Raw genomic sequence first — 13553 nt, 5'->3', positions numbered from 1 at the left:
ACAAATACACTCTTCAACATAATGTATTACCTGCCCATTTACAATGGTCCATCTTTAGTGTTGTTGGTCATATGTTGGGTTTTTGATCCTTTGCTAACGGAAACAGGAAAATAAAAACATTTATTCTTATCAATTTCTTAATCTGCCTTAATCCTCTCTACCGCTCTACCAACCATAATCCATCATTGAATACCAGAATACTCACACACATTCCCATCCAATTTCACAAAATAATACGCGAACGTTGCTCCGTATTTATTTTAGTCCAGCGACGACTTCAAACCGAAATAGAAAAGTCAACCGCATCCTACCGCCGCGTACGCACGACCGGACGTTTCAACGAAAAACAAACCGGGAAATAAAAGTTTTAAACAAAACACTACTGCCCAGGATGGGAACCATGTGGCGAGTGGCCACCATCTTGGTTTTTTTATTCGGCTTGAGCTTAGGGTGTGATGATAATGACGTGGCAGCGTACAAAGTGACAGTAAGGACCCTGTGGTCCGAAGAGACTTTTCCAAAGGACTACCCGCAATATCGACCTAGAGCGCAGTGGTCACAGGTATTTGGTAAGTAAAATGAGTAATTTCTTCTCAAGGATAATTATAACTAACTTATAAAGATACCTATGTAGAGATAATAACCAAACATTTATGTACAGAACAACTAATTATCAATCAAAAATAATATCGACGGCATAGTTCCCAGAAGACAGGCAGCGTTTGATGTAAATGATTACTTATAATTATATCATGGGACAATTTATACCAATTTATGTAGTCCCTAATTAAGCAAAGCTCGCGTTATGTACCTATACTAGGCAACCTTTAGGTACCTAATTTTTATTAATAAATGCGTTAGAAAGAAACTTTTCTTTCCTTGTAGTAGCAAAAAACGATTTGTATATCTGTGTTTTGTTTTAATTTTGTTTTTATACTTTAAGATTAAGAATCCACGTAGTCATCTAAATAAGATTTGCTACCACAGTTTTACCAAGTCAAAGTTAGGTTAGTGCTTATTGTCAATCTATGTATATTTCTAAAAGATCTAAGATTTACCTCTATAAACTAAGTATCTTTTTACAAGCTTTTATTTAGTTTCACCTGTCCCGTTGTCTGTCTGTCTGTCTGTCTGTAGTCAAATCTTGCAAGTAAAATTCGACCAACTTCCAGTAATCGGATTGACTTGAAATTTGGCATACTTATGTAAATCACGCGACAATACATTAATCTAGTAGCATATCATGTCACCATCCTAGTAGTCCAGCCAGAATCGTCTCCGCAGGACGGAACTCTTCAACAGGTTAATAGCATCGACTTTAAATTTGGTATACAAATGTAGTTTGGGTGACAATGCAAGTACAGTCAACAAAAAGTATAGTCAGCAAAAAAAGCTTGCATTAAAAATGAAATTTTTATGTTTAGGTTATTTAATTGTAACGAGCGATTTTTTTCATTCGGTAACATTTACAAAATGATATTGTGCCAAATTCCAATCCGATGCAATCATCCGTTACACTCTAAATCTGCAAATAAAAGAACACACGTCATTGCAAAACTATGTTTAACGAATCCATCTCAAATGACGACTGCCAAAAGAACAATTTGTTTATCTAAAACAAAATAACGAAAAAAAAAACATTTATTCACAACACAGCAATAGAAAACACTACACAAAACACAACAATATTGTTAAGTATGACAGTATAGATATAGGTAGTAACTTAAGTAGTGAAAGAATTCCTCAACAGCGGCAAAAAGATTGCGGTCTCGTAGATAAAATCCAATTGGCTACTCCGTGTGTCGTATTTTCATTTAACGTAATTAATGAAACAATCCAATATGGCGTAGGACAGTAAAAATAAGAAGTTTCGTCTTATATCACGACAAAGTTACTTATGTGAACGGTGAAATAGGAAATTGATGTGGTCACGTACTAGAATTACGTTTGTTGTTTAACGTCGGGCCGCTGATGTCGGCAAAGTTAAGTTTGTTGTGATATCTGCTTGCAGCAGTTAAGAGACATTTCGTGCGCTTAAGATAAGGTGGTATTTATTTGTCTTTTACCTCCAAAGCGCTATCTGATGACCTGATTACCTACGGTGCGGAAAAATAGCCCAGTTTCTTAGTCGTACAAGTCGTTGAACTTTTGTAGGATTTTATTGCTTAGTTTTACTAACGCTACGGGAATAAAAGTCGTAGTGAATGGTTTATTGGGTGCAGTTTTACAGACAGATTGTTACTGCAGCTCGTCTTACTTTTATTAGTACTTTTTAGTTCGAATACCTTCTTCGGATTTCGGCAGTTATCACTTGGTAGGGACTACGTAGGTTTATTATTTTGAAATATTTAGAACAGTATAGTATAAAAAATCCGTACCTAACTCAAAAGCCTTCACTCATAAAGGTATTCTTAAATAAGATAATTGTTGTCTGTCTGTAAGTATTTGGAATTAATATAAAAAAATTAAGATAGGTACCATCAACCAAATAAGTGGTCTATCAATTTTTGAACAATTCCTATCAAATTAATATGTCGCTAAAGTTGAATTTTCAAGTTGAAAGACACGTATACGTACGTATTGGCATTATTGTTTTATGACATGCAAACGATTATCAACTTTAGGGTGGTAGACCATATATTTGGCTAATCCTATCTTGAGAGAGAGAAGAGTTCTTTCAGACAGGAACGTCAGGAAGTAGAATCATAACCTACTTATAGGGCATTTTGCGTCGATACGAAATAATGAAATTCGGCTAGAGACCTTATGACTTATGTAGAGCACTTAAACCTTATTGCACTTATTTTTTTTGCAACAAAAAAATATGTACCTACTTACATTTAATTTAATAAATTCGGAAACAAACATTACGATAATTATGAGAATGATGTGATTTAATAAAGTCCGTAAAAACACCCGGCATCTAAAACATCTTTTTAAGCTGGGACGACCATCTCCATTATTTTATGAAAGGCGATATTGAATTATCCCGGGGTATAAATCTCTACGCGGGCATTTGAAAGGCATTTTGTCCTTTTCGAGCAAAAAAACGTCTTTTGTCTGTTTTCAATCAAAAAGAGGGAAAGCAGGGATGGCGCTCGGCCGAGGTTAAGAAAATACTCGGTGAGATGAGATTATGTAAGTAGGATTATTCCGAGTGAGTGAGAGACACCCATATTAAGTGCAACATAAATATAATAGGTTTATTGACGCCACCAATTAACAATCATCAATCAACTTACTTTTAATTAGCCGCCAGAATGCAATACACTTCGAACCACTTTGTACGTTAATTCTGAACTGCGCTTTTATTCATTTTCATTAGACGACTCAATAGACATATAACTTTTTAATAATGTCCGAGCCACAAAAATCTCCTTAAAAAGCTTAATTTTAACTTCTTTGGGTTAAAATAGAATGTTTTTTTGTTAGAATTGTATCTTGGAATTACCGGGTAGTACCACAAACAATTTCTATTAGGTATTTTAGTAACGTTTTGATGTTAATTGTAAAACAACTGAATACCAAACGCCAAATTAACGGGTGGGCCCTGTAACAGGAAACAAAATGAAAACCCAGATTCTACTACTCAAATGGAACTAAGTACTTTAATTCTGCAACTTTCTAAAATTAACTAATTTTATCATTAAGTTTATTTCAAACAAATTAAATGGTATTTTCAATGTACGGCATCCAATAGCCTAAATGATGTCACCTGTCACGTAACGAAATGACGTATTCCGCAATACATTGCTTGTCCAATTAAACTTTAAACTATAATAGGACCTTTAAAACAAAGTTTGGCTTTACCAGCCATATTGGGGTACATAAACAAGCTTCAAGATTCACCTTTGTGAGTTCGAAACCTAGAATTGTAAAAGTAAAATAACAAGTAAGTAATCGTAATTCCTAATACCAAAACTAATATTTGGTAGCATATCATAAAATAACAATCAATCAGCTTAAAACTTTAGGTCACCTAAACCTAAATATAAATTTGAATGAAAGCTAGCAAACATCCGATAATAAATGGACAGAGGTCTCCAAAACTTCAGCACTTATTATATTACGTATTGTACGACACAAAAATTTTAATGGTTATATTTCACATAATCTCTAAATAATAACCCACAGCCCTAGCCGTTACAGTATCAAATAGTTATGTCATAGGATGAAGTCGTATGCTGCACACAAATATAATTTTATTTGTTTTGTGCGAGTTGGCGTCATTTTTGTGCAAATACAGGAAGGGGGGATTTGTAAGGATTTGAAAAGTTGGTGCATCGTAAATAATATTACATTTTGTGGGGAACTTTGGAAGGGGCTGAACAGCTTTTTGGGGACTCGTGAAAATTATAAATGGCTTTGAGCTTTTTTACATTAGATCATGGGGCTTTCTAGCTAAGATTTCTCCCTAATGTAAAATGTGCGTTATAAATGCAAACAACATATATACACAAATGCAAATTGCACGTTATATTGGAGTATCTTAAAGGAAACGCGTGTTTTAGACAACTAGGAAGTGATGTAGGATATACAATATTCAAAAAGACATATATACTTAAGTATAAGTAATATTTTTAAAATCTACCTCTGTACATCCAATTATATAATAATTTTGGTTGAAACTATTTTTACTCTTTTAGTTCGAAGAATTATATTAGAATTTATATTAAAGATATTTTGAAATACTTTATCCTCTACTTGGATGAGATTCTGAATACATATTTGTTTTTAAGTCACTTTCTATCAAATAACAGGTAAGAGCTATTAACCTCTCAAAGACAACCCAAGCGATTAAAGCCCACCTTAGCTTTTATCGTCCAGTTGCGATATGCAAATAAAGCTATTGCTTCGTCTTTATGAGCGCTCTTTCCTAATTATAGCAGGATGTTAACTTAGAAAGGTTTAACGGTGCTGTTAAATTAATTCGATCCTAAATTAGCCATAAAAAGAGTAAGCTTTACATATTTTCTTTATTAAAAGTTTGTAGCGTTTTGTAGCGCGGTACAGTACGATTACCTGGAGTTAAAACTTGACAGATGGGCGTGCCTTCATTTTCAACTTTGACGTCATACAAATAAAGCCATTTTTAGTATACCGCTAGCCACGTTTACAGATTATGTAAAAACTATTTTATTTGTATGACGTCAAAGTTGAAAATTGTCTGAAGGCACGCCCATCTGTCAAGTGTTAACTCCAAGTAATCGTGCTGTAATTTTATTTATATAGAATCTTGGGGCTTAATCACGGATATTAAATTCTTTTACTCGACGTTTCGGCCATATTGAAAAAGCTGTGACCACAATTGATATTGGGGACAGAGAAATACAATATTTGACGGCCGGATAGCCGTGTTATAGAACCTGACTATGATCTGGTTAGTCTAACATCTGGTAGCATGGTGTACGGTTGTGTTTCTCTGAAGATGAGCTCTGGTTTTTTTCTTATTTATTTTTTTATTCGACTGGATGGCAAACGAGCATGTGGGTCTCCTGACGGTAAGAGATCACCGCCGTCCATTGACATCTGCAACACCAGGGGTATTGCAGATGCGTTGCCAACCTAGAGGCCTGAGATGGCCAGCAATTTTACCGGCTGTCTTACTCTCCACGCCGAAACACAACAGTGCAAGCACTGCTGCTTCACGGCAGGATTAGCGAGCAAGATGATGGTAGCACTCCGGGCGGACCTTGCACAAGGTCCTGCCACCTGCAAAACAGTCACATAACCTCTATTACCTACTAAAACAAACTTTTTTCCAGGTCAATCTCACAATACATCCTACGCGCTCTTCCGCATCGGTGAGACGGCACGCCCGTCCGTCCGTCAATTTGCACAGACTGGCAAACTGGACGATTTGGTGGACGAAGGAGACGATGAACCCAAGGTCTACGATCAGTTCTCCGCACCGGCGATTGGCAAAGGAGTCGGCGTGACGGAGAACATGGTGTTTGTCAATGGAGAACATAGCTTGGTGAGAATTGGAGCACTTGTCTTAACAGTAGGGCATTGTAGAGTCGATAGGAAAAACGTGGTCTAGTGGGTTGATTTATCGCTTCTTAAACTGATGGTCGCAGGTAGTATCACAATTTATGTGGAAAAAAAAACTAATTTAATTAAACAATTAAAATAAAATCAAGTACATTTTGTACTGTTCACCTAAAATTTCTGGTTTTTCTGAAAAATTGTACACATTACCCCTTATAGTGGCAATAGAGCAGAATAGATACTACTACTATAGAAATTTTAAATTTAAATCTTTTTACTATACTTTTTAGATTTTTGGGAAGTTTAAACACAGGGATCCCTTTCAAATTTTACCCCTCTAAGGTGTTTGGCGGCTGTATGACAGCTTGCCCTTACTTAGCCAACCAAGACTTGTTAACTAAACAGTGGATTCACTATTTAATAGTCTGACATGAACATGAAATTTCCATACGTAATTATGCCATATAACTTTTGAAGGCTCTTCCCCCGAGATACGAGGAAGGGAGGCATTAATTTATAGAGTCTCAGAAGTGTGAATTGCTTGTTTTTAGAATTCCGTACCCAAATTGTGCCAAGGGACCACGGAAGAATAAAAACAAGTGGAAGTGCTATGTAGGTGCAGTGTTGCATGCCACAAGTAAGCGGGGCGGTACGCTTACTCGATGACGTAGGTAATCCTCCATTAGTAAGTTTTTTTTCCTGCTATCATTTTTACATTCCAGAATTGAGCAATACGGCATAATTACTGTAAAACAAGGAATGTCGCGACACTTCTAAACGTGATCATACTCTACGCAAAGTTGAACACGACTGTCATCGAGTAAACGTACCTCCGCTTACTTGTGGCACGCACGCTGCACCTACATAGCACTTCCACTTGTTTTTATTCTTCCGTGCAAGGGACCATTAAGCTGCGTTGTTTGTTTGTCACGTGGCTATAATATCTTTTAAACCACAATAGGTACCCTGAACAATTTAAAGTATGTATAATTATGTATTACCTACACTGGCATTTGTTACCACAAATAATAGTACAATATTTTAAACTTTCGCTATTATTCGTCCAAAATAAAGATTTGCTGTCGGATATGAAAAGCTTGATTTTCCTTTACGATAATAGTGCCACGACCTAGCTCTACCGGAAAATTGATTAAGTACTTTTCTAAGTAAAGATTTTCCAGTATTCATAGTTCATTCATTAATTATACGTTTTATTCCAAACTTCCGAAACCTTGTGATCCTTGAATCCAAGGTCGGATCACTAGAAGCACCCTTAGCTATTGTAAATGGAGTACCTTATTGATGAGCACCCTTCAAGCCACTTACCCTCTGTCCGGTCAAACTGAAAAAGTCTGTGGCTAACGGGTTATGTCTGCTCATAAAATAGAAGATTACATTATTATCTTTATCTACCAGCTATATCAAACAGCCATGTCATGTCAAGTTAACGTTAAAGAGATCCCTTTAAGGGGTAAGTTCGCGTTTTTACATCTCTTTTCTCTTGTTAACTATTATTTTCATATTTTTTATGTACAATAAAGAGTTATACATAAAGTAAAATACAAACACATTTCTGCACCTGCCGAAGTAATTTTGAAAAGTAAATAACTATAACAACTAAAATTGATTTTCGAAATTTATATCATGCCGTCATGCTCAGACTAATAGTTTTTAACAGCAGTATAAAAAAGACAACATGACACGAACTTCCGACTTCAAATTACGAAGCACCCTCCCTGGATGTTAGTAGGCAATTAGCATTGTGGAGTAGCTCTGCTACCCGAGCATTTGGTTATGTCTTTCCATGATCGGTCTTATATTAGGTAGGTACCTATATTAATTTCACGACATTACACACAAATAGAAAATGTTCAGCATGTTGCGCCAGAATATTATTTTGTCGCTGTGCCCATTTGATTGGGCTAATTAAAACTGATCCACTGAGCAATAAAGCAGGTCGCAGCCATTCATACGAATTTTGTTTTTTTCTTTCAGGTTTCTCTGATGGCGCGTATAATACCGTCTCCGGATTGGTTCGTTGGAGTGGACAGCATTAACCTTTGCGTTGATTCTTCTTGGGTGGATGAGGTCACGTTAGACGTAAGTACAGAATACTAAGCGCATATCTGTGATTTTGTCTACATCCCGTGGGAAATTTGTACTTTTCTGGAGTAAAAAATAGCCTAAGTTACCTTACCCATGCCGCTCCCGGTTTTAGAATGGGGTGTAGGTACCCCTCTCTTCTCGTGGGTAACTAAGCGACCTGATATGAAAGTAAGCCTGATGTGAGATCGCTCTAAAGCGATAGGGCCGCCTATTGCTTACCTCAGAAAGTCTATGAAATACCTGTGTTTTCTGTACTGCTTGCTATGTGTTGGTATGCAATAAAGAGTTATTGTATTGTAAGCTATTGCCAAAACAGACCTCGGATTCTAATTCTGCGGTGTAGAAGACAAGGTCAAATCATCAAATTATTATCTCAAGCAACTCGTAATGAAGGTTTGCAACCAATCTACAACCGACGATCACGACTCTGTCTAGACTGTGACGACTTAGAAGAAGTCAAGCAAGAATTACTTATATTGACAAATTTATAAACATATACACAAACATTTTTCTCTATACTATTTTAGGCCAGAGTAATCAGGGATTATTTAAATTACCATTAGATTCACTTGTTCACTTGTCAACATCCCTGTATCGTTGAAGCCAAGATTAACAGTCTGTTCATCCCCATAGCTGGATCCCCTTGACGCAGGAGCTGCCAGTGGCTTGACTTTTACAGCTCCTCGCTGGGACACCACTCCTCCAGAAGCAGTTTTCCGTCATAAACCTCGGCACCCGAACCATCCGGCGTCAGGGTTCTATTATCCACAGCTAAGAGAACTGCCGACGATCGCCAAAGTGGAGTTTACTAAGGTAACAACTAGCAGAGCCTGAAATAGCACTTTAGTCAGTAGCCAGCCACGCGCACAACCTATTTTATTGCAAAATGTGAGCGTAGGTATGCCGTCCTATTCATACGAGTCAGTCTTTTGTGGCTGAAAGCGAGATAAATTCTAGCTTTTTCGGTGTGGCAAAATTGTTGGTATGCAAATTGACTAAAGTCAACATGTAAAGATTTCATCTGGGAGGTACATTTCATTTGTATATTCTTGTAAAAAATATTTATTGCCAAAAAGGGATGAACCACCAGAAGCTTTCACAGAAAGTCACTCACTAAATAAATTAATTACTTATGTAAATTTTTGTATAAGTATATCTTTATTGATAACTTTTCAGGTAAAAGCATATTCTACAAGAGATATTAATAATCTTGCCCGAAGAGAACTATTGAATAAAATGCGAAAGAAAAACGAGCGTAAAGGGCTACCAAAAATGAGAATATTTCCCGATGACTCTTTTGGAGAAATGACTACGAAGAATTCGCTTGACGAACTGAAGGACTTGGAGGAAGAGCCCTTCGGTACTCCGCAACCGAACTTGCCAGAAAATAATGTCGAAGTTGTGACAAGGGCACCAACATCGTAAGTTGAAAATAAGTCGTTTTAAATAAAATGTCTAAGTTACAAAAAAAAACTTTCTTTAACTACTTCAACAATAGAGATATCTCAGGGGCGCGCGCTAAGTCGTTTCTTATTACCTACATATTATAAGAGCTTGTAAGTTTTTCCAGGTCGACAACAGAAGCTGAATTCGATAGTGCACTCAAAAACATGGATGACGTGGTACTGGCTGTAGCCCAAGGTCACAGAATGGGTCTGGGGAAGCATCTGCCACGGCACTTCAGGTCCCGTCTGCATCATGCGGTGAACAAGATACAACGTTAGTAACACGGTGACAGTAAATTGCGCTTATGAGAAAAATCTTGTTGAATAAAATAAACAGAGGCAGCAATAAAAATATCTATCACATATTATAAGAGATATCGTGGCAACAGAGAGACAGTAGTGAAACAAAGGATTAATATGGCAAACGCATTTTACTATTCCACTTAAACCTCTTAAGGGAACTCAAAATTCAAATTTAAGGCTGCCTGTCTACTGGAGTGGAGCGAGGCAGCGGATCGGAGTAATGCGGAGCGAAATTCTGGACTGTGTCTGTCCGCAGGCGCGAAGCGAGAAAGTAATGTGGAGCGGAAACACGGACTGTTTTTCTACTCGCGGAGCTTCCCGCTCCCCCACTTGCGCTCGTTTCTCCGTCCCGCTTTCTCCTTCCGCGTAGGTACTCGCTCCGCTTTCCGGTTTTATAATATGAATTTTAAACTGTTACCAACTCCCCGTGCACTAACAAAAAGAGCGAAGAAGTTTAGCGGAGATTTTATGGAGTTTTATCTTGCTGACCGCTCCGCTACCTTGCTCCGCTTTAGTGGACAGCCAGCCTTAAGACCAATCTTTATTTAATTTTACAGCTGACGATTGCTTGGTATCCGAGTGGAGCAATTGGACACCGTGCTCAGCGACTTGCGGCTTTGGCGACAAGTTCCGCACCCGAACCGTCGTGCGAGCGAGACAAAAAGACGGCCGAGACTGTCCTCCTCTTACAGAGCGCAAGCACTGCGGCGACGTTAACTCTTGCGGCAATTACCAATACTTCGATTGGAGTAATTAGTTTTTTTGTTTGTGGTTTTTTTCTAATACAAATAAATGACCAGTATTATTGGTCACTGCCTGAATACCGTTGAACTCTGTCACTTACTAATGAGAGGAAAAAATATCGTCCATGTACTTTTTGAACCTCGTATCTACCCGATTCGTATGCAACAAATCAACACTCTATCGTACTTAACATAAAGATGATTCTAAAGCAATTTATTGAGGCCAGATACGACGTTGCTTGGTTGGTTGGAAAATAAGCACTCGATTATGTTGAACTGACTACCAAGCTTTAATAGTTGGAGAGTTAGATACCGTTAAAAATAAGAATTGGCTAAGTGTTTTGCAAAAGGACAGTTTTTTTTTAAGAAACTGTTTTTTTTTTAATCTGAGGTGCTCAACAAGATTAAGTGGGACATAATCGGTCTGAGTGGCAACCGATGCGTTGGACCGACGACCTTGTTAGACTGGCCGGAAAGGACTGGATGCGAAAGGCGCATAACCGGGAAGAATGGCGTGCATTAGAAGAGACCTACACTCAGCATTGGGTGGTGAAAGGTTGAAAAAGAAAAGAAGAAGAGGAGAGAGTTTTTTTTTATAGTCCTAGTTCTAAAGATCGAGGAATGGCAGCTGTTTAATTTTTATCCCTGCTGCTTAATATAACTCTGGGGCAACTACTACCCTACTATGAATTGCTCTCAGTTGAGTTGGAATAGCCCCTCCCAACCGTATTATTTCCAACTATTTTCCAACACTTGCATTCGAAAAAAAACATGCAATCGAAGTAACATCCGGCGGTCCACGGAAGAATGAATAGTTTCACAATCGAACAAGAAAATAATGGACAAGACAGTTAAGTATCTAGAAGTAAGTGGACACACAAGACTAAATAATTTAATCACATAAAGCAAGGTCGGACTTCAGTGAGACGTCGTAAAGGGAAGGAACTTTTATAGGGATCCCCCGCCAATAAAACGGTGGCATCGGCGAGATTATAAATTAAATATTAATAGCATCTCCTCTGAATCATTAAATATGAATGTGTCTCGAAATAAGCTTGTTTAATCCAAATTATTTTGATAGACATTTTACATGGACTGTAATGTCAACGTAAAATTTAAAAGCTGGTTGATTTTTTTTGTTTATTGTAAAAAAACCGTGGTGGCCTCGTGGTTTGATCTATGGGCTCCCAAGCAGAGAATCGTGGGTTCAAACTCCGGCTGAGTATTTTTGAAATTCATATGCGAAATTACATTGAAACTTACCACTAGCTTTACGGCGAAGAAAAACATCATGAGGAAACCTGCACATACCTACGAAGAAATGCAATGGTGTGTGCGAAGTTCCTATCCGCACTGGGCCTGCGTGGGAACTACGGCCCAAGCCTTCTGAGAGGTGGCCTGTGCCCAGCAGCGGGACGTATGACAAAGGCACTGTCCGTAATTTGGCTGTAAAATGCTATTTAGGGTTACGGCCGGCAATGTTTTTAACATCTGTTCAACCAACCTACAGGGTGGCTCGTTTAGATCGGTCAGTATGGGAAAGTCAGAAATTATAAGACATACGAAGATCTTTTCTTAGGAAACATTTCATCGATTTTAATCGAATTTCTTTGCTCACCCGCAACCCGCAAAGATTTTTTTAGTTCATTAAATAAAACTTACATTATTAAAGAATATGAAAGCAATGCATTTTATTCATTCTAGATATCGTGTTTCATATTAACATTTATTGCTTATGTATGACCTACACTATTGATATCTAAATAGAAATAATGTAAGTTTTTTTTTCAAAACGATCTGGTTCGATTCCCGTACCGAGAACAAGTTTTTTTTTTAATGTTTGAATGCAGTTTTTCTTGCTACTAAAATCGATGACATGGTTTCCAAGAACAGATCTTCGTATGTCTTATCGTTTCAGACTTTCCCATACTGACCGATCTAAATGAGCCACCCTGTAGGTATATTACTCAGCGAACAAGGGTGGGCCCGTGGTGTGTTTGTTCCAGAACCCGTAACACTTCCAACAATGCCTGCGCCATGTCTGCGAATAATTTTCGGTCCCACCGCGTCATCTGCTGCGTTTAGTATGAGCCGCGCGCTGAGACACTCCATTGATGTTTCCGATTGGATGGACGAAGAAAATAGACCGAGAGCTGGTGTAGCGAAAACTACACCGGATTCTAAATTCATCATCCATCATCATCCCAGCCTATATACGTCCCACTGCTGGGCACAGGCCTCCTCTCAGAACAAGAGGGCTTGGGCTATAGTTCCCACGCGGGCCCAGTGCGGATTGGGAACTTCACACGCACCATTGAATTGCTTCGCAGGTTTCTGCAGGTTTCCTCACGATGTTTTCCTTCACCGCAAAGCTCGTGGTAAATTTCCAATGTAATTCCGCACATGAATTTGGAAAAACTCAGAGGTGCGAGCCGGGGTTTGAACCCACGACCCTCTGTTTGAGAGGCGATAGGTCAAACCACTAGGCCACCACGGCTTTTTTCATTATTCTAAATTAAATAGAGTAAATTATAAACAACCTAACCAACGTTTTAGACTGTCGTGATTTTCACTCATGGTCAAAATAATGTCAAAATACCACAAACAGGACTTATCACGCTAAAACACACGAGTAATATTTACCTCGACGTTTCTCGACGACGTGTGTCTACTCGTGACTACGGCCACTGTAATGTGGTCGAAACGTCGAAAATATTACTCGTGTGTTTTAGCGTGAAAAGTCCTGTTTGTGGTATTAAGACTATAACCTAACCAACTTTTAAATACAATAGCATTTATTTTTGTGCTTTTGAATCTGATTCAATTAATTATTGCTATGATGATTAAAATATGTTCGTCATAAAAATAAGTGAATTAAATGAAACTATAAGGAAAGTAAAAAAGTAGTTCTGTGCCTGAAAAGCAGAAAATTAACTGCTCCTTTTTTATTTGACAGTTACAACGT

The 13553-nt window shown here is 37.9% G+C and overlaps 1 protein-coding gene across 1 annotated transcript; it reads left to right on the top strand.

Annotated features, from left to right (window-relative positions):
- The first annotated feature begins 288 nt into the window (after positions 1-288).
- On the top strand, positions 289-10668 carry LOC141432408 (spondin-2-like). The gene is made up of 7 exons (XM_074093948.1): positions 289-569; positions 5766-5977; positions 7987-8091; positions 8731-8910; positions 9274-9518; positions 9668-9816; positions 10403-10668. The coding sequence occupies exons 1-7, from the start codon at positions 392-394 to the stop codon at positions 10600-10602; spliced, it is 1269 nt and encodes a 422-aa protein (XP_073950049.1). The 5' UTR covers positions 289-391; the 3' UTR covers positions 10603-10668.
- Positions 10669-13553: the final 2885 nt, after the last annotated feature.

Source organism: Choristoneura fumiferana, chromosome 11 (genome assembly GCF_025370935.1).
Source record: "Choristoneura fumiferana chromosome 11, NRCan_CFum_1, whole genome shotgun sequence".
Classification (NCBI taxonomy): Eukaryota; Metazoa; Arthropoda; class Insecta; order Lepidoptera; family Tortricidae; genus Choristoneura; species Choristoneura fumiferana.
This window is presented reverse-complemented; position numbering and strand designations above follow the sequence as displayed.

Excerpts from the sequence above, each read along its gene's own strand:
- LOC141432408 (XM_074093948.1), top strand. The coding sequence starts at position 392 with ATGGGAACCATGTGGCGAGTGGCCACCATCTTGGTTTTTTTATTCGGC. Across the intron at positions 570-5,765 it reads GCAGTGGTCACAGGTATTTG|GTCAATCTCACAATACATCC; the intron begins GTAAGTAAAATG and ends ACTTTTTTCCAG. Across the intron at positions 8,092-8,730 it reads TGGATGAGGTCACGTTAGAC|CTGGATCCCCTTGACGCAGG; the intron begins GTAAGTACAGAA and ends TCATCCCCATAG.